The 18,758-nt window shown below is 41.3% G+C and overlaps 1 protein-coding gene across 2 annotated transcripts; it reads left to right on the forward strand.

The window, feature by feature from the left end:
- Positions 1 to 1,880: 1,880 nt before the first annotated feature.
- On the forward strand, positions 1,881 to 14,659 carry LOC144651634 (uncharacterized). Of its 2 annotated transcripts, none has more exons than XM_078511573.1 (7): positions 1,881 to 2,067; positions 2,774 to 2,817; positions 3,750 to 3,869; positions 4,198 to 4,314; positions 4,854 to 4,938; positions 5,144 to 5,250; positions 5,828 to 14,659. In XM_078511573.1, exons 2-7 carry the CDS (start codon positions 2,778 to 2,780, stop codon positions 13,528 to 13,530), a joined length of 8,172 nt encoding a protein of 2,723 aa, XP_078367699.1. In that variant the 5' UTR covers positions 1,881 to 2,067; positions 2,774 to 2,777; the 3' UTR covers positions 13,531 to 14,659. The 2 variants fall into 2 exon arrangements, with proteins under 2 accessions (XP_078367699.1, XP_078367697.1); XM_078511571.1 differs by having other exon boundaries at positions 1,882 to 2,067; positions 4,854 to 4,955; positions 5,146 to 5,250.
- Positions 14,660 to 18,758: the final 4,099 nt, after the last annotated feature.

An 18,758-nucleotide genomic window follows, 5' to 3' on the forward strand; every position in this document is an offset into this window, starting at 1 on the left:
CTGGTGTAATCATCCGAGTAGGAAAGGTAATCAACTCTTCAAATGAAACCTCTTTGTCGAATGATAGTGTTCCTGATCCCTGATGTTGATCTGATTGGTTAGTTTTGTCCTTAATATGTGACTGGTGCAGTTAAGTCCCAAAGGGATTGGTAAGTTGTTCTCATATTTTATTCGTTCTTGTTTGAGGTCAAAGTTAGTTAAGTCCACTGCCATTCTCTATTTGGTTTGACGTCGTGGACAAGTCGCTTGTAAGTTGCTGGTAGTTGTTGACATCGGTCAAGTTGGTGTACAAGTGTCGTTGGTGTCAAGTGTGTCGTTCACATAGTAGTCAGTACATGGACTCTCCGAATGTATTGACTGCAGTACTAACTTACCACTATCAATGACTAGTTCTTACAGAAGCTAGTACAGTAACTTAGAACAGAAACCTTTAATAAGATGCCAGCAATTGCCTGCAAGTAGAGACACGACAACTTTTGACTGGCAATAGGCGCCAGTAGCTCTGATTACAGAACTCTTGCTCACTTTATTTAAAGGGGCTAGGTCACGGTATTTTAGGTAATTATATTTATTTTCGTCAATTTAGAGCTCTAAACTTTAAATTGGCAGAGCAAAAGCCTTAATTGGCAAAATCACGACCACATAACAAACAAGGATGATTTTCGAGCATTGTAAATGACACATTCATAGAAATTTAGATAAACTTGAAAAACGTCGGGCCGACGTTTTTCAAGTTTACCCGAACGCGATCCGTTTTAATCTTCTCGAATTTTGCCTATCCATGCCCCTTTTTGGCCTTTTTTGTGTTTCATGTGAGTTCTTTAGGCCGTTATTGTGATATTTCAGTTAATTCTATGAACAGCTGGTCAGTGCCGAAATTGCCTAAAATTGCGTGACATAGTCCTTTAAAGTGTCAAGGTATTTAGCACTACCGTGACTTTACTGATCAAGGGCACTAAATAGACCAACCAATAATGCATATAAACAGAAACTTGTTAAAAATCCCAATTGTTTGGGAGGAGGGACACTGAAGAAAGGGGGAAGACTCTGAAGAATAAGGAACTAACCATTTCAACTGGTGTCCAAGACGCCCTCGGTTCTTCTTGTCTGTTGAGTTGGCTGTCAATAGTAGAAGACGAAACTACCTCCTGACACATCCACGATCTGCTTGGATTGAACAAACACGTGGGATATGACATGAATATGGATTAGAAGCTTAAACCAATCCTTGGGTCTTAAAAAGCTAAGTACTTCACATATTCTTGGCATTAAAAAGCATACTGTGATGCAATGTTACTATTAACAGCCCAAAGTGCAAATTTTGCAGAAAATACTCATTTAAAATTTATACCAAAAAGTCAAATCAAGATTCACTAAAAACCCTTTAGGTCCCAATTTATTGGCTGAAAATGCTTATCTCCTTTAAGGGCTGATACATTTCAAGCCACAAAACGTAACAGTATAATTAATGACAAGCAACCGACAACTAAAAATGGGACTGGATCGATTGTGATTATGGCAGAGATGAAAGGTAACCAAGCTTTGTAACGCGCCCAGAAGTCAACAATTTTTTGGGTGACAAAATCAACTTAATGTTTTTCGCTTTTTAAAACTTGTTAGTTTGGACGCACATTAAATTTATCATGACTATAATATATTGTATCGTTTATTTTTAGACTTAATAAGTCCATTGCCAAGTCTCAAACCTGATAAGGTTCCACCATTCTTAAAACGATATCAAAACAATATTCTATTTCTAACGTGATAAAATCTACAAGGACACGCATAGCATTCCACTTTTCACTGTCCTTGAGTCCACGGTCTATTCCATTCATCCACATCATATCCATTTTTCCGAGAAAGATTATGAATGACATCAATGTCATTGAGACAATACCGAATCTTTCTAGGAATCGGGAGCAACAGTTACATTCTTGGAAAAGGAAAATGTTCATCTCTGATTTAATCGACTGGTAAACATTTTTAGTGATTCACTTTTCACAAAGAACCTGTTACTTAGAAAGAAGAAGATTTCATCTTTCTCGGATTCGCTGGGTTCGTACACAGGTAGGCGCAGACACTTCCTTGTTTCCACATGCAGCTTTTTAGCCTGGAAATTCATACGATATTCCTTTCCGCAGTTCGCACAAAACGAACAATTACTATTTATCTCGGTGGGATCGAACAGGTTTGCGGCGAGGGAGTCAATTTAAGTTCGTTTTACAGTTAATACACACATTTTAGTATTCCAAATCTCAAATCGATCGAGAATGGGCGTGATTGTTCGCCAATGTTTTGTATGTGATAAAAGACACAATTTATGTAATATTCGAAGGTGGTTTGGTCTTGTATACTGACAATCGTCTGCTTCATCAACTAAAGAATTTCGAACAATCCTGACATTAACATTTCGCTACTACAGTGTTACTCGTTTTACAGCAGATCTGAAACTGCAGCTAGATCGAAGCCGAAAGCCTAGAAGTATCAACGTATTCATGAAGCAGCTAGCTGAGGAACTGTGAGAATAAGAGTCGAACGTCATGAATTCATTCTAATTTAAACTGATGGATGACTCAGTGAGATTAGAGAGATTGAAGATGCTTAATCTTGCATGCACTCGATTGCACACAGCAAAATCATGTCCTGAAAAGATCATTTTGTACGCTTCTCCTCGAATCGCCGTGAGGGTCCCATTATTACTATAACAATCAATAATTTGAATTTTCGCCAATGTTTTCAATATGTTACATAATTATTACATTTCTCCACCCAGTACGATGCCCCCGCGGAAGGGTAAACGGCGAGTTGATTCTAAAGGTAAGTACATATTCACTTAATGAGGAAATCACGGGTCGGGTAACTGCACTTTACTAAATACAAGCAGTACTTACTACTTTTAAAAACTGATGCCTTACATTCTAAAGCACATATATATTTACACTCTTAAAATCAGGTTCATGAAATTTTGTGTCGGCTATCTTTTTTGACTTTGTGCAAATAAAGTTTAAGTTATAATTTTAAAAGGAGACATGGCATGAGTATTTGCATATTTTAAAACACCTTCAAATCGAAGAAACCCTCGATTTCGGGATTCCACTGTAGTTTAGAAAAGGGGAAAAACACCAGAGGTAAAATTAAGGATGGTTAACATCGGTGAGGATCGAAACGGATTTCCGAAATGGCAAGCTTACATTGCGACTACTCCAACCAAGGCCACCGGACAAAATCTGTGCAAAATAGGGAGTGAAAACCGTGCATGTTAACTATTAAACACAAATTGTGGGTCTACACCAGCTGCATTCTTCAAAAGCAATAATTTTGTGCCATTTTTTTTGTGTTACATGCAGACACTATTGATCAATTTGTGAAGAATTTGTTTGGTCCTGTTTGGCTAGTCACTCTGTAAACATATGTAGACCAAATTGGTGTAAAACGCATTTTTATTATCTGAAGAGAAATCCTTCAAGTTCTCTTTTTCCATTGCTGTTTACGTATGGCTTCATTCTGATAAAATCAAAATAAGAAGGCGAGATAAATCAGAATTCGAGTCTACTGCTTTAATTATGATCTCCAAGCTTGATAGGCCAATAATTGAATTGCAAATTCATGACAATCAACGAGGAAATAGTGTCGGAACATAGACCAAGTTGATGGCCCTATTCTCCCAGAGGAGAGTCGGGATGAAGAAGAGAGATAGACCAAGTTCGCTAAACTGGTTGACTTGAAGAGCTTCCTGTTTGTCATGTTAGAATGGGAAGAATCGTCGAAACAAAGTCACGAAGAAACACATGAAAAACCACCGACAGGAAGACAAGGAGTTCAGTCTGAATCAAAAGGTGCATGTGGAACATCTGCTGATGAGAAATCAGGTAAACCAGTAACTTTTAAAGATAAAAGGAAAATCCCATGCCCCACTCGATTTCAGGATAGAACCTTGATATTCCGTTCGCAACCACTCTGCAAAGAAGTTTCTATTTCTCTCTTGTGGCTCAGGTGTATAGTTGCTAAAGCTTATGTCGCGTAGCCCTCAAATGTACCCATTGATAAATTCAACAGGGTGTTGGCAAGTGAATAGGCATCTTGTTGCTTTTGTTTTGTACGGAAAGAAAGGAAAAAAGAGCGTGAACTTTTTAGAGGTTTTTATGGGGACACGACAAAAGCGAAGTACACTTAACCGTGTGTGTTTTTTTATTGAAGATGGCAATCCAAAGAACAACAGGAGTTACCGTAAAGGGCAATGGACAAGAAAGCAAAGGGAAGGTAAACAGGGCGGATCTAAGCCGCCATTTCGTGACAGAGAGGAAGCTGGGCAAGGTAGGTGTTATTGTTGACCGTAACAAAAATTATTGTGGACAATCGATTAGTTTCAGAAATAAGGTAACATAACCTATCAAACGTGGTGTACAAAGGTGCCATAACACGAGCATTTTATTTGTATTTTTTTTTTATTTTTTTTTTTTTTTTTTTTTTAAAAAAATAAGTCGTTGTTAGGTTGAAAATACAGAGGTATCTAATAACTAATATTACAATCCCAGGGATTGGCTTCATGCATAAAGCGACTAGAAGTATTGCTTCTCCCCTTGCATGAGATGTTTCTTTTAAGCAGGTTCTCACAAAGTATTTTGTCAGCTGGTTGTTCTGGCAGTTCGCTGGCTCCTAAATGGAGAGAGGCACTGTGCTGAATAAAGTTTCTGTCCTAAACTAGAGCACGAGTGCAGGCGGGGAACCCAGGACACGTCAATCCGTATAATGCGCAAGGTATCAACGCGCTAACCATGGCAAAAATAAACACTATAATTTGTATTTGGTAGATATACGAGAAAATAAGCAAACGCTCCACACAATTTTTGCAGATACCACAGCAAATCGGAGAAGAGCACGAAAGAAAACAGGAGCTGGAAATCAACTTTCGCCATCACAAGGAGGACAAGGAACTTCAGCTGATAAAAGTGCAGGTAAGTAATTTATGCAGACTTCTTTCAGATATCCTCAAGATGTCCAATATTGTAGTAGACATGTTTTTAAATAAGGCAAGCCGAGCAAACGTTAAAGAATTTATATCATAGTTTCGTCTCATCTTAGATGTTTACCTTTTAAATCACCACAAAGATGATGATGTTAATAAGAACTTGTGTTTTATTTTAGATGTCAATTTCAACAAACACAAGAAGCAGCCTCAAAGAGGCCGCGGAAGAGGAGCATCGAGTGAGCGCCAAGTGGGGTCGTCAAATGGCAGAGGAAAACCCTCAGGTGAGTATAGTATAAGTGACAAATACCAGTTTGGCAAATCTTCAAAGTTCCGCTCCTTATACGTTCAGGGTTCGCACACGCCTTGAAAGTCCTTGAATCTCAAAATAAAAATTCAAGGCCTTGAAAAACCTAGAAATTGGTTTTCGGTCCTTGAAAGTCCTTGATTTTTTTAATGGAAAGGCTTCAAGGCAATGAGAAGACCGCCAAAATAAGCGATTTTGTTAGTTCTTCAGCAAGCACATCAACCGTTGATTTGGGGTACATTTCATGTAAAAAAGTCCTTGAAATTTCCAACAAGGGTCCTGGAAAGTACTTGAAAAGTCCTTGAATTTTTGGCCTGAAAAAGTGTACGAACCCTGTACGTTTCCTATTTTATTGCCTTATAACAAAAAGCCCAAGTATGTCAGGATGGCACCATGCGAAAATATACCACTTTGCTAAGTAACTTTACACAGGCAAATCGCGGCTTCGTTCTGTACTCATAGACGGGAGTTTATCCCCTGAAAAAATGACTGTTTACATTTGAACGTACACTGAAAAACGATTTATGCATGAATATTCATTTCTTCTAACACAGATAAAAATCAAGAGCAACGACCAGGGAGACCTTATCCAAAGCACAAAACACATCATCCTGCTCGTCCAGTATTCCATGGAAAATGTATTTCGCTAGATCTAAAAACGTTAAAACAGATGGACACGACTGAGTTGGTCGACACGTTAAATGAGAGCATGCCTCGTCTCAAGTTCTTTCTACGATCACCAGAGGAGGAGCACAACAGCGATGAATTCATCTTCGACCTTACTTGCACTTTGGCAATTGCTTGCAATGCACCACCAAGCGAGGGCACAAACAAGATTCTAGCTGCACTGAAAGGTTCCCTGTTCTTGAGCGAGAAGATTCCACGTCTGCTTGATCGCGTTCAAGGGTCAACGGCCCTGACTGATGCCGATTCCCAACGATGTCTCATTGAGTGGCTAATCAAAGTATTCAAGAGGTATTTGAGGCACTTGCCTAGTTCGTATGCTGACCTGCCTTACGATCAGTTGAAACGAGCCTTGGACCAGTTAAACATCGACAGAAAGGATGAGGTACGGAAAGAGTTAGAAGCTTTTAAGCAGGCCAGAGATGACATCATTAGAGCCGAAAGGCAAAAGCATGGCAAACGCTACATTAACAAGGCGGGGCAAAAACCGCCAAACGATTTTAGAGACATGCCGGTTTGTCCAACAAACAAAGAAATTACAACTCAAGAAAGGCCTTACCTACGTAAGAACATATTAAAGGGGAGATATGAAGATGCCGAACATTACCTTGATGTACAATTTCGGTTGCTTAGAGAAGACTTTCTTGAGCCACTCAGGGAAGGTATCCCCGAAATTGTCAACAACGTACCTAGAAGACAGCGCAATCAGTTAATGAAAAATTATCCAGGAGCACGTATCGTCGGCAAGAAATTCACGCCGTCTGGAATCATTTATGAAGTGCAATTTGATGTATCCAGGTTCGATACCAGAAAATGGGCCCATTCAAAACGACTTATTTTTGGTTCATTTCTTTGTCTTTCTAAAGACAACTTCGAAACGATTCTTTTTGCAACGGTTGCCAACCGAGATCCAGACGAACTGAAAATTGGTAAAATTGACATTCGATTCATCGAGGAGCAAGATGTCTTTGGGATTGAAAATCGGAAATGCGAGTACCTAATGGTTGAGTCGCCTGCCTACTACGAAGCCTATCGCCATGTTCTAAAAGGACTGAAGGAATTGGATGAAACCACCATGCCATTCAAGAAATATCTGGTTGAATGTAGTGAAGATGTCGATCCACCTGAATATCTAAGGCGCGAAGATTCTGAAGAGCCAGTATGTTATGATCTAAGCTTGGCTTTGGATGTTCCAGATTCAATGGAAGCCAGTAGTGTGCCTGTCCTGCAGCCCGAAGCCTGGCCCTCTGTTGAGACACTTCCCCTCAACAACTCCCAGCTTGAGGCCTTAAAAACAGCAGTTACAACGGAGTTTTCTGTCATCCAGGGCCCTCCAGGAACGGGCAAAACGTATGTTGGAGCCAAGATTGTACGATGCTTGCTGGAGAACAGAGAGGCTTGGGACCCTGATGAAATCTCGCCAATGCTTATGGTCTGTTACACAAATCACGCCCTAGATCAGTTCTTGGAAAAAGTATTAGAATTTCTACCCAGAGAGCAGATCATTCGTGTTGGTGGAAGATGCAAAAGCCCGAAACTAGAAAGCTGTAATCTGAAACTATTTACTAGAGAGTTCAGGATGCATGAAAGGCGAAAAGAAATTAGTGATATGATAAACAACAAAGTCTGGGAAACGAGAGAGTGGAAGGAGTTACTTTCGAAAGCAGACGCAGTCCTTTTGGAATTCGACGATTTAGAGGAGCTGCTGAATTCTGAACATGCAGAGCAACTGTACAGTGCCATTTTCCCTCCCAACGCGGAAACCGAGTGCCGAACTCCAGGCAACACTTTCAAATTGTGGTTATGCAACAACAAGCAGATGGACTCTTTCAACCGACGCTCTGCAAAGGCTAAAAAAGAAGACCTCGCGGGAGACAGGCAAGGTGGATCAATTTCACCAGGCAGTAGAGAAGGTGAAGACGATGATGAAGTATTCTATGATGTTGCTTCGTTAGCAGCGCCACATGAAGGCAATGAAGGGAAAGGTAACAATTCTCTGGCACACACAAATGAAAGCAGGGAAGTGACCCATGCTGAAACACCTTCTCCGAAAGACGCGTCGAACGTAGCAACTAAGCGTCTTTATTTATCTCAGGAGGACTTAATAGAAACACCTGTTGACAGCACCGTTCCCAGAGACCTCCCCAGACAACAAAGGAGCAAGCTAGAATCTTCTCAAATCAATTCTTGCGTAGAAGACGCCACAGTTTCTAAATCTCTAGAGGAGTTAGATGACGTTGAAGACGTCAAACAGATGTCAGAATCTGACAACGTGAAGGAAAACAGTTATGAAGACATGGAAGCTGCTGGTGAAGCTTTCGAGGAGACCATCACAATAGAAAAAGAAGCTGACCTGATCGAAAATCAAAGATGCATACACGGAGATGAAGATTTCCTGCCGGTCATGTCGAAACGGTCAGATGACCTAGCCAGTAAGAAACAAGACGGAGAAGAGCCACTCAATGACCAAGAAGAGGGATGGCAAACTGTAACGTACAGGAAGAAGGGAAAAACATTTCCATGGCAGCAAAAAACAAATGAGAATACCAAAGACAGGAAGGAAAGCACTCAAGTGGAAACAAATCAGGAAAGTACTGCCCAAACAAAGTCCTCGAAGAAAAACAAGAAGAAAAACAAGCGAAAAAACAGGAAAATTAAAATCATAGCTGATATAAAGTCCTTAAAACCGGAACTGGAAAAAGAAACGACGATGACTGCTGACGAAGCAATGTCCGTTGACAACATTTGGCTTTTATCCCCTTCGGATCGACTTCGGTTGTACCTTTTCTGGGTGGAGAGCTATCGTGAACGCTACAGGACAGAGATTCAAAGAGGTGAACAGGAATATGAAGAACTTTGCCATAGACTAGAGACAGTCAGATTTGAAGAAGAGCAAGAGGTTATACGTCGTGCAACCGTTGTTGGCATGACAACCAGCGGTGCAGCTCGATATCACTCAGTGCTTCAGAGAGTAGCTCCCAAAGTCGTTGTCATCGAGGAAGCAGCTGAAGTAATGGAAGCCCACATCATTACTTCTCTTGCGAAGGATACAAAGCATACAATCCTCATTGGAGACCACAAGCAACTCCGTCCAAAAGCAACAGTCTACGAACTAGCCCAGAAATACAACCTGGCAATCTCGCTCTTCGAGAGAATGGTAATGAACAGCATGGATTGTAAACGTTTGTGTATTCAGCACCGTATGCGCCCCGAGATTGCTGCACTGACTAAAAGAATCTACGACCATGAAATCGTGGACCATGAGTCAGTATGCGAATTTGGAGACATTGCTGGCATGGCGCACAATCTGTTCTTCATCGATCATTCCAAGCCTGAGATCATGGTGGGCGGACTGCAGAGTTACTCTAATCCTCACGAGGCAGACTTCTTGGTAGCTTTTTGCAGCTATCTTCTGCTTCAAGGATACAGTCGAAGCCAAATTACAATTCTTACCATGTACACCGGTCAGTTATTACTTCTCCAAGAGAAGATGCCGAAACGATTATTTGGGGGAGTCAGAGTTTGTGCAGTGGACAACTTTCAAGGTGAAGAAAATGACATAATTCTTCTTTCATTGGTTCGAAGCAACTCAGAACATCGAATTGGTTTTCTAAGTGAGTCTAACAGAATCTGTGTTGCGCTGTCCAGAGCACGCCAGGGATTTTACTGCATTGGAAACTTCAGCCTGTTGAAAAGCCAGTGCAAGCTATGGAAAGAGATATGTGATTACCTCCAAACCAAGAACGCTATTGGCGAGATCCTACAACTTGTTTGCAAGAAACATAAAAATGTGACCAATGTGCGATGTTCAGGTGACTTTGATAAATCTGGTGGATGCAAAAAGCCTTGTGGAGACCGTCTTAATTGCGGTCATGCTTGTGACAGGCTGTGCCATGTTTCCGACTCCGTTCACAAGGATGAACAATGTTCCAAAATTTGCTTCATAAGCTGCCCTAACGAACACCAGTGTCAACTAAGGTGCCATTATCCAAGTAAATGCCCCAAGTGCTATCAGCTTGTTCTTAAGACGATCCCTCGGTGTGGTCATGAACAACGAGTCCAGTGCAGTACTGACCCGGCAAATTTCCTCTGTCGAGTCAAGTGTGAGAAAACCCTCCCATGTGGTCACCTTTGCCAAGATTTGTGTGGAAACGTATGTACACAACGTTGCATGGTTGAATGCAGGAAAACTCTCCCATGTGAACATGAAAAATGTATGCCCTGTTTCAAAGATCCCAAGGTTTACAGTCAGTGTGACAGAAATTGCACTAAAGACCTGGACTGCGGCCATACTTGCTCAAAAAGATGTTCAGAACCCTGTCAATGTAACACCAAAATTGAAGTTGAGCTGAAGTGTGGGCATCGAAAATGGGCTTTTTGTCGTATCAAAAACTCACTCCTGTGTACTGAGAGATGTGAAAGAGTATTGGACTGTGGACACGTTTGCCCTGGCATTTGTTATGAAGATTGTAGAGAGCAAAAATGTGAAAGCACCGTGTACAAGATTCTTCCATGCGGCCACCAACAAACTGTTCCTTGCTACCTTGACCCACAAGATGCTGTTTGTTACGCACCATGCCAAAAACAGCTGGATTGTGGACATCAGTGCTCATCTGTATGCGGCCGCCTGTGCCACGAAACTCACTGTAGAGAATTGTGTCAAAAGAAGTGCGAGCGGGGGCATGCGTGCCAGCGACGGTGCCACTTTGGTTTTTCCTGTGGTGAATGCATGGTAGCGATTACAATGACGATTCCTACATGTGGACACAGCATTGAGATGCCCTGTCACGTTGATCCAACTGCACCGAGATGTAAAAGACCATGTGAGAGAGTAAGAGACTGTGGACATCTTTGTCAAGACAAATGCAGCAACAACTGTGAAGCTCAGCCATGCAAGGAGCCTGTTGCCAGAACGTTACCATGTGATCACGTGACGACGTTAGCCTGTCATGTAAATCCAGAAACGTACAAATGCAACAAAAGAATCGAGGTTCGTCTATCGTGTGGTCACGAAAAGTCATTGGTCTGCCATGTTGAAAAGGCGGGCAGAGAAAATGTCAAGTGCAACGAGATGGTAGAGAGAGAACTTCGTTGTAAACATGTAGTCACACTTCCCTGTCACAAAAATCCTGAAGAGTACTACTGTAATAAGATAGCAAAAGTGAAACTGGGATGTGGACATACGAAGTCCCTTATCTGTTCCACTGTAACAGAAGACTTGCAGGGTGTTTCCTGTTTGGTTAAGATGAAACGAAAACTGCCATGTGAACACGAAGTAACTCTTCCGTGTTACAGAAATCCTGAGGAGTATTGTTGTAAGAAGGAAGTTGAAGTCATCCTTCCCTGTGAACACAATAAGATCGTAACATGCTCCAGAGCGCAAGGTGGACTGCAAGGTGAAACATGTGATACAAAGGTGACGACAAAATTATCCTGTGGTCATGAAAAGGAGATGAAGTGTTCAGATCAACCAGAAGAAGAATTCTGTGATGCTCCTTGTGAACGACTTCTACCATGTCAACACCCCTGCCCAGAAAAATGTGGCACAGACTGCGCTAGCTTAAAATGTGCTGTCACAGTTAAACAGAAGCTAGCCTGTGGATACCACGAAGTCACTTGTGTTTGCTCTGACGATGTGTCCCAGAATATCTGTGAAAATAAATGCAAGTGGAATTTGTCTTGCGGTCACAAATGCCCTGGAAAATGCTACGAGGACTGCAGTTGGTACAAATGTCGAAAGATGGTTTTCAAGTACCTCGATTGCGCAGGAAAGCACTCCTTCAAAATGGCTTGCAGTGACGATCCCGGAACGGTAACATGCCAGGAGCTGTGCGACAGAAACCTTGATTGTGGTCACCCGTGTCCGGGGCTTTGTAGTCAGGACTGTGGAAGGATGAAGTGCATGCGAAGAGTAGAGAAACGTTTTCCTTGCGGTCACACGGAACCACTTCACTGCTTTCAAAGAAGTGCTGCTACCTGCACTGCTCCCTGTCGGCGTCGAAAGAGCTCATGCAAACACATTTGTAAAGGGGTCTGCGGACAAGATTGCTCTATTTATCCCTGCGAAGTAGCTGTGGGGAAAACCCTCTTATGTGGTCATAAGATTAAAATGCCTTGCAGCTTCTCTGTTGATGATGTACAATGCCCTATGGAATGTGAAACGCAGCTGCCATGTGGTCATCAGTGTTCTGGGACATGTGATGATTGCCATCAAAGGGGTTCACATGAACTGTGCCAACACCCATGTGGTCGATTGCTCGTTTGTTCGCACCGTTGTAAAGCAATATGCAGCGAGCCTTGCCCACCTTGTGACAGACAATGCGGACGACGTTGCCCTCATGGGAAATGCCAAGAGAGCTGCTCACAGTCATGTAAACCGTGCAAACAACCATGTAATTGGAGTTGCCCTCATTATCAGTGTAATAACCTTTGTGGAGAAGAATGCGACCGCCCGCGCTGTAATGCACCTTGTCCCAAAAATCTTCCTTGCCGCCATCCATGCATTGGTTTGTGTGGAGAAAACTGCCCCACTTTGTGTGCCGTTTGTCATCCTAAAAAACTTTCTTCCATGTTAGCTGATAGACGTGGAACCCAAGCAGAACCCACAAAATATCTGCAACTTTTCGACTGTGGTCACATCATAAGGGTTCAAGACATGGATGCATGGATGCTGCGTGAACTGGGTAGTGATGTTCAACTCATGATATGCCCCAGATGCTCAACACCGATTACATTCAGCTATCGTTATGGAAATCTCGTCAAAAGGACTCTGGCGAACATTGAAGATGTAAAGAAACGAATAAAGGAGCTCGTAAATGAAGCGGCTTACTCTGTCAGTGGCAAGTCTGGAAATCAGTACTTGGAGATGAACAAGTTTCCACGAGACCTAGTCAACATGATCAAGACCTATGGAGCATGGCGTCCTAACTCCTTGCATCTTTTGCATGTGCGCAAAATTCCGTTAATATTTACCCTTAAAAACCACCTTCTCATTATGCAGCAGGTTGTAGAGGCGTATCGCTTGTTACAAAATGTGACAAGCGACCAAGCAGTGACACAACAGCAGCAAGAGATGAAAGAATACTCAAGCACTTGCAAAGAAGCCTTGAACAACATTGGAGAGTACCTTGAGAAACCTCAATTGGATTTAAAAACTCTAAATCAAGTTCGTGAACACGCAAGAAAGATCTTTCTCTTCTCTTTGATTTTGGAGGCTCAGAGCCAAGCCATCAAGCACCATACGTCGTTTTCAAGCATCGGTGAGTCACGACTGCAGTTAGTTCGCAGTGGGTTTGATTCATTTCTTCAAGGAGACAACGAAGCTCTAAAGCTCGACTGGCTTGAAAGAATCGTCAGTTTGTTGAGGAAAGAAGTGACCCTCCCGATTCTCTCTCCAGAGGAACCAAAGGACCTCGAGAACTTTCCAGGCTTTAATAGAGGCGTGTGGAAATGCTGTGGACAGCGTCACGTGTACTGCATGAGGTTTATTGTGCGCGATGGAGAAGACGTCACTGTTGGAAGTGAAGGGTGTAGCCAGTGTGCAGCTATGGACGAGTACGACGAGGAAATGTGAAGATACAGGACATAACCGGGCTTCTCAATCAACATAACAAATTAACAGTCAACTAAGAAGAAATTGAGAACTAAAACCTACTAACTTTCTTACACAATTCACTGCGCACCGCGTGTTACACAAGAAGAGCGCCACCACAGTCATTCTGGAGCCTGTCTGGTGATGGTATCTCACCTCCCGCCATATTCTTCCAACTGCTGTCCAGAAAACCGTAAGGGCAAACAGCACAAATAGAACGGTAAAGCGCGTCAACGAAGTCTCGAGTCTGCAAAACCATTGTGACGAAAGGAAGAACAATGAACTGTAAGGCAAGTGAAAGTGTGTGAAAACAGAAAATGACTAAGATTGGAGAAAAGAGTACATCAGTGAATCAACCAAAACCTTAGCAGTAAAAATAACTTAGGTGATGCGTCCTATAATATGCAACGACGAACTCCTGATTAAGTACTTCGCATTTTTACGGAATTAACAGAGAAGAGGAAGACCAAAAAACGACTTTACCTTTTATAGAAACCAGAGAATAAAAATGGGCTAGACAAGCGCATGACCTTGGCTTTCAAAAGTTCAGCGTAGTTTCCTTATTGTTACAAAATGGGCACCAATATGCAACAAAAAACGACGACTGTTTTGTAAACTATCTTAATTTAAGTACGGTTTTCTAAAGCTCGCTTTTATTTCATTATATCAATGACAAACGTCTTTTTTGGCGTTTAGGAACCAAGGAGTCCAATACATATGTCTAATAGAAGTTTAATAGAAGTTTTTAACGTGTAAACGTGTATGTTTACGTTTTTGTAAAGTTTGCTTTTTTCAGTATATCAATGACAAACGTCTCTTTTTTGGCGTTTATAAACCAAGGAGTCCAAATTTTCTTAAGAGAAATTTTAAACGTGTGTTTTAATAAGCAATTCTATTAGCATAACGTAATAAGAACAAGCTTTCAATTCTTGAAAATTAAATTAAAAATAGCGCAAAAATTGCAGATAGTTCTTCCGCTAGCTGTACACATCAGCTATTCTAAAAAACACACCAATCAGTTGACAGACATATGTATTCCTCATGTTGTTGTAGCCAGCCACGTGCGTTATAAAAAGAAACATAATTAAAATAAGTAAACAAAATGAGCACATCTGTGTTCTGTTTCACTGTCAACGCTGCATTACAAACGGGAAGAAATCTCTTTTAGTCTCGAATATCCCCCCACCTCCCGCTTTATGAATGCGTCATTGAGACCCAGATGACATCAGTTTATTGGTGTCTGTTATAGGTTATAGTTCACCTCGACAATTTATCCGATTCTGATTGGTTTAAATCGATCACGTGACGCAATAGTGTTCAACAGAGGAGAGAAACTATAAGCCCATAGTGCCCGTCCGACGAAAATACCCGGATAGATAGTACTTGTCCGTGAATTCTCGGGCTAATATTTGTTTTAAGATCATCAATTTTCGCGGGGAAACTATTAGCCAACAGTTCGTCGACAGAAACACTCTATTATTTAATTAGTGCACCAGTTCACAAGTACACGTCATTGATAGTTCTCAGTACTAGGACCCGGCTGAATATATTGACAACAATACTGGCTACTATCAACAACGTCTTACCCTTAAAAGGTACATACATACATACTTTATTTGATGAGTATGTTGGGTAAAAAGGCACCCAAAGGGTGGTACAGAAGTGCAAGTATACAGACACCTAGAACTCGATACAATGAAAACTGTACATAACGACGGCCTTGGTATAACGAACCATATTTTTCGCCCCAGTAATAGTAAAATATATGAAAAAGAAACCCGATATAACGTAACATCGTTATATCGAACATATTTTGCCAGTTCTTTGACCCTGCAAACAGAAACTGACGACATTCGACTGACAGTAGTCACCCGAAGCTATGGTTTCCTGTAACCGCGGAGTTTACCACGACAAACTAAATACAAGGATAGTCTGGAAGCCGGGTTACGAGGGGGGTCGAGCGTGTTTTCTTAAGCTGTAATTTGCCAGTTTTTAGGCGTGAAACATGAAGTGGCTAGTTCTTCCTCGTGAAACGTGTTTTGCTACTGTGTAGCCCGTGAATCGCGATTTAGAACCCGTGAAGCGAGAATTGAGTTAAAAATTGTCGTAAAACATGATTTTGTTTTGCTACTGTGTAGCCCGTGAATCGCGATTTAGAACCCGTGAACCCAGCAAAATACCCAGCAAAATACCAAGCAATCGTGATGGGAAAGACGCAGATCAAGCCTCGATTCTACTGCGAAAACACTGAAATCCCAATTACCGAAGAGTTTGATATGCTAGGAGTGACAGTAGACGATAAACTAAAATTTGACAAGCATGTAGCCAAAGTATGCGGAAAAGTCTCTCAGCAAGTTGCCGTACTCAAGCGCATGAAGAAGATACTCCCATTTGAAACAAGAAAGAACATCTATTTTGCATTCATTATTCCCCACTTTAACTACTGCTCAGAGACCTGGCACTTCTGCAGTAAAAGTGCCACTGCAAAACTGGAAAAAGTTAACGAACGTGCCCTCCGATTCGTTTTTAATGAAAAACAAACGCATTACCATGAATTGCTCAATAAGATAGGATTACCCTCATTGTTAAGTCAAAGACGCAAAAATAGTTTGTACGGTTTTTAAAGCAATTAATAACGATCACGCTCCCAAGAGCATTAAAAAGTTATTGGATTTTAGAGACGCCAGATACGATCTGAGAGGAACCGACATCCTGAAACAGCCAAGGGTCAACACCACCACCTACAAATCGTGGCGTTGCCTAGCGCCAAAGCTGTGGAACTTACTTCCAGATTCGTACGGAACCAACAGATCTCTTAAGGCCTTAAAAAATAGTATAATGAAAATTGACCTTTCGGGCCTTTTAACCTAATTTTAGTAGTATCGACTCATTTATTGTACAGCATATTGTATACATAATTATTACTTTAGATTTTATCTCATCATCCTGCCTTATATATTTTTATTTATTTATTTATTCACTTATTATCATTATTTTTATTTTTATTTTTTCTTAACTAATTTAGGTGGAATACCTGTAAACTAGCTGGTGTGACATTTCTGCAACGTCACACCTTATTGCTAAGTGTATGACACATTAAACGACTACTGTATTGTATTGTATTGTGAGGCGACAATTGAGTTAAAAATTGTCATAAAACATGCTTTTGTGGCCATCTTGCAAAGTGCCGCGAAAGAGGACCCAATTACAACCCCCTCACTTAACGTTGTCTTGACTAAGCGGTAAGATAAGCTTAGCAATAAGTTAAGCCTACTTTGGACTTTTTTTAAAAAAAATGAGACTTCAAACAATCCTGAAGCGTTTAAACAAAGCACGCAGCTAGTTCAGCGCTTAACAACTGATTCCAGTTAAACATCAGACATAACTTTTAATATTGTATACTGACCTCGTTTTGGATTGTGTAGAAGGGCGTTTCTTAAGAGGTTTTCTTTATTTACAGCATTTAAGATGACTGCGTCGGAAAGGAGATTTATTCTACACCGGCATCGATAAACAACTGCAACATTCAAGGAAAAAAGTACAGTAGTTAACAACTATTCACCTCAATGTCGGTGGCTAATTGTGGAAACTTAACGAGTCGCGAATATACTAAAACAGTAAGACAATATAACCCAAATAGGATTACTTTTACTCATTAATTCCTGTCAACGATTACCGTTTTCGCACGCGAATTGCTCGGTCAAGAGACGGAGGTGAACAGTAAAGGATATCCCATGTTTGAGAAGTCAATCAACGCGCTCCAACAACGCTATCCACTGTTTTAGTACATTCTTATATATAAGAACTAAAAACCCACAGAGGCTAGAAAAAAAAGTATAAAAGCAAGAACTAAATACCCACAGAGGCTAAATGTACGCCAAAAAGTTTAGTGGGACATTGGGTTATACGCCCTATTAATCGATACAGCACAAAGCAGTATACCAAACTACATGAAAAATATCTCTTTGGGTGATTTCCTTAAAGTTAACGCTTACACGGAGCTTTTTTGAAACTTTCCCTTGCTGAACACTGCGATATAATGTTTAAATATAGAGTAGAACAAGAGCAAAAAAGGGTCCCCTTATTTTCCCTTGAGTAGAAAAGTAGAATAGGTCACCATGTCCACGAAAGAAATCTGGTGTGCATAAGTGCCTCGTAATGCATTTGAATACAATCAACTCTCTCTTAAAGGACAGCTCTTTTAAACAGACACCTGGTGTTAGTCCTGTCCCTGCCGTTTTTCAGGCGTTTCTGTTACTAAACTCCCTTTAAAGGGGCTAGGTCACGGTATTTTAGGTAATTCTATTTATTTTCGTTAATTAAGAGCTCTAAACTTTAAATTGGCAGAGCAAAAGTCTTTCATTGACAAAATCACGGCCACATAACAAACAAGGATAATTTTTCAAGCATTGTAAGACACTTTCATACAAATCGTGATAAACTTGAAAAATGTCGGGCCGACGTTTTTCAAGTTTACTCGAACGCAATCCGTTTAAATCTTCTCGAATTTTGCCCATTCACGACACTCTTTAGCCTTTCTGTGTTTCTTTTGAGTTCTTTTACAGTTTTAAGCCGTTATTGTGATATTTCAGTTAATTCTATGAACAGTTGGTCAGTGCCGAAATTGCCTGAAATTGCGTGACATAGCCCCTTTTAGACGGACACCTGTCACACCTCTCTAAGACGGACAGTGGGAGCTGGTCCCAACAGCGTCTGTTTTAGAGAGAGTTCACTGTATGAGCTACAAAAGGTAAAGTCTGTGTCCGAGCCATGAGGCTCATACAGCCGGAGCTTATCCCGGTTTCCGCATTAAGCGATAAAGCGACTAGGAGACAATTTATTGCTACTCCCCCCTGGATAGGGATGCTAGTCCATCGCAGGGTTACCCCCAGCAACAATTTTATATAGAGTGAGAAAAAATTTAAAGGTAAATTCGCCGGTACCCATTTGTACACCTGGGTGGAGAGAGGCACTATGAGAGTAAAGTGTCTTGCCCAAGAACACAACGCAGCGCCCCGGCCAGGCCTCAAACCCGGGCCGTTCGACTCGGAGTCGAGCGCGCTAACCATTAGGCCACCGCGCCTCATATGAGCTACAAGAATGGTGTTTATTTAAGCCGTTTCATTTCAACACGGATGAAGCCTGAAAAGTTGTAATACACTTTCCCCTCTTTCCACCTTTTCAAAGAATTTCACTATTCTAGATTGAGT

This window comes from Oculina patagonica, chromosome 4 (assembly GCF_052425735.1).
Source record: "Oculina patagonica isolate OP01 chromosome 4, crgOcupat, whole genome shotgun sequence".
In the NCBI taxonomy this organism is placed as follows: Eukaryota; Metazoa; Cnidaria; class Anthozoa; order Scleractinia; family Oculinidae; genus Oculina; species Oculina patagonica.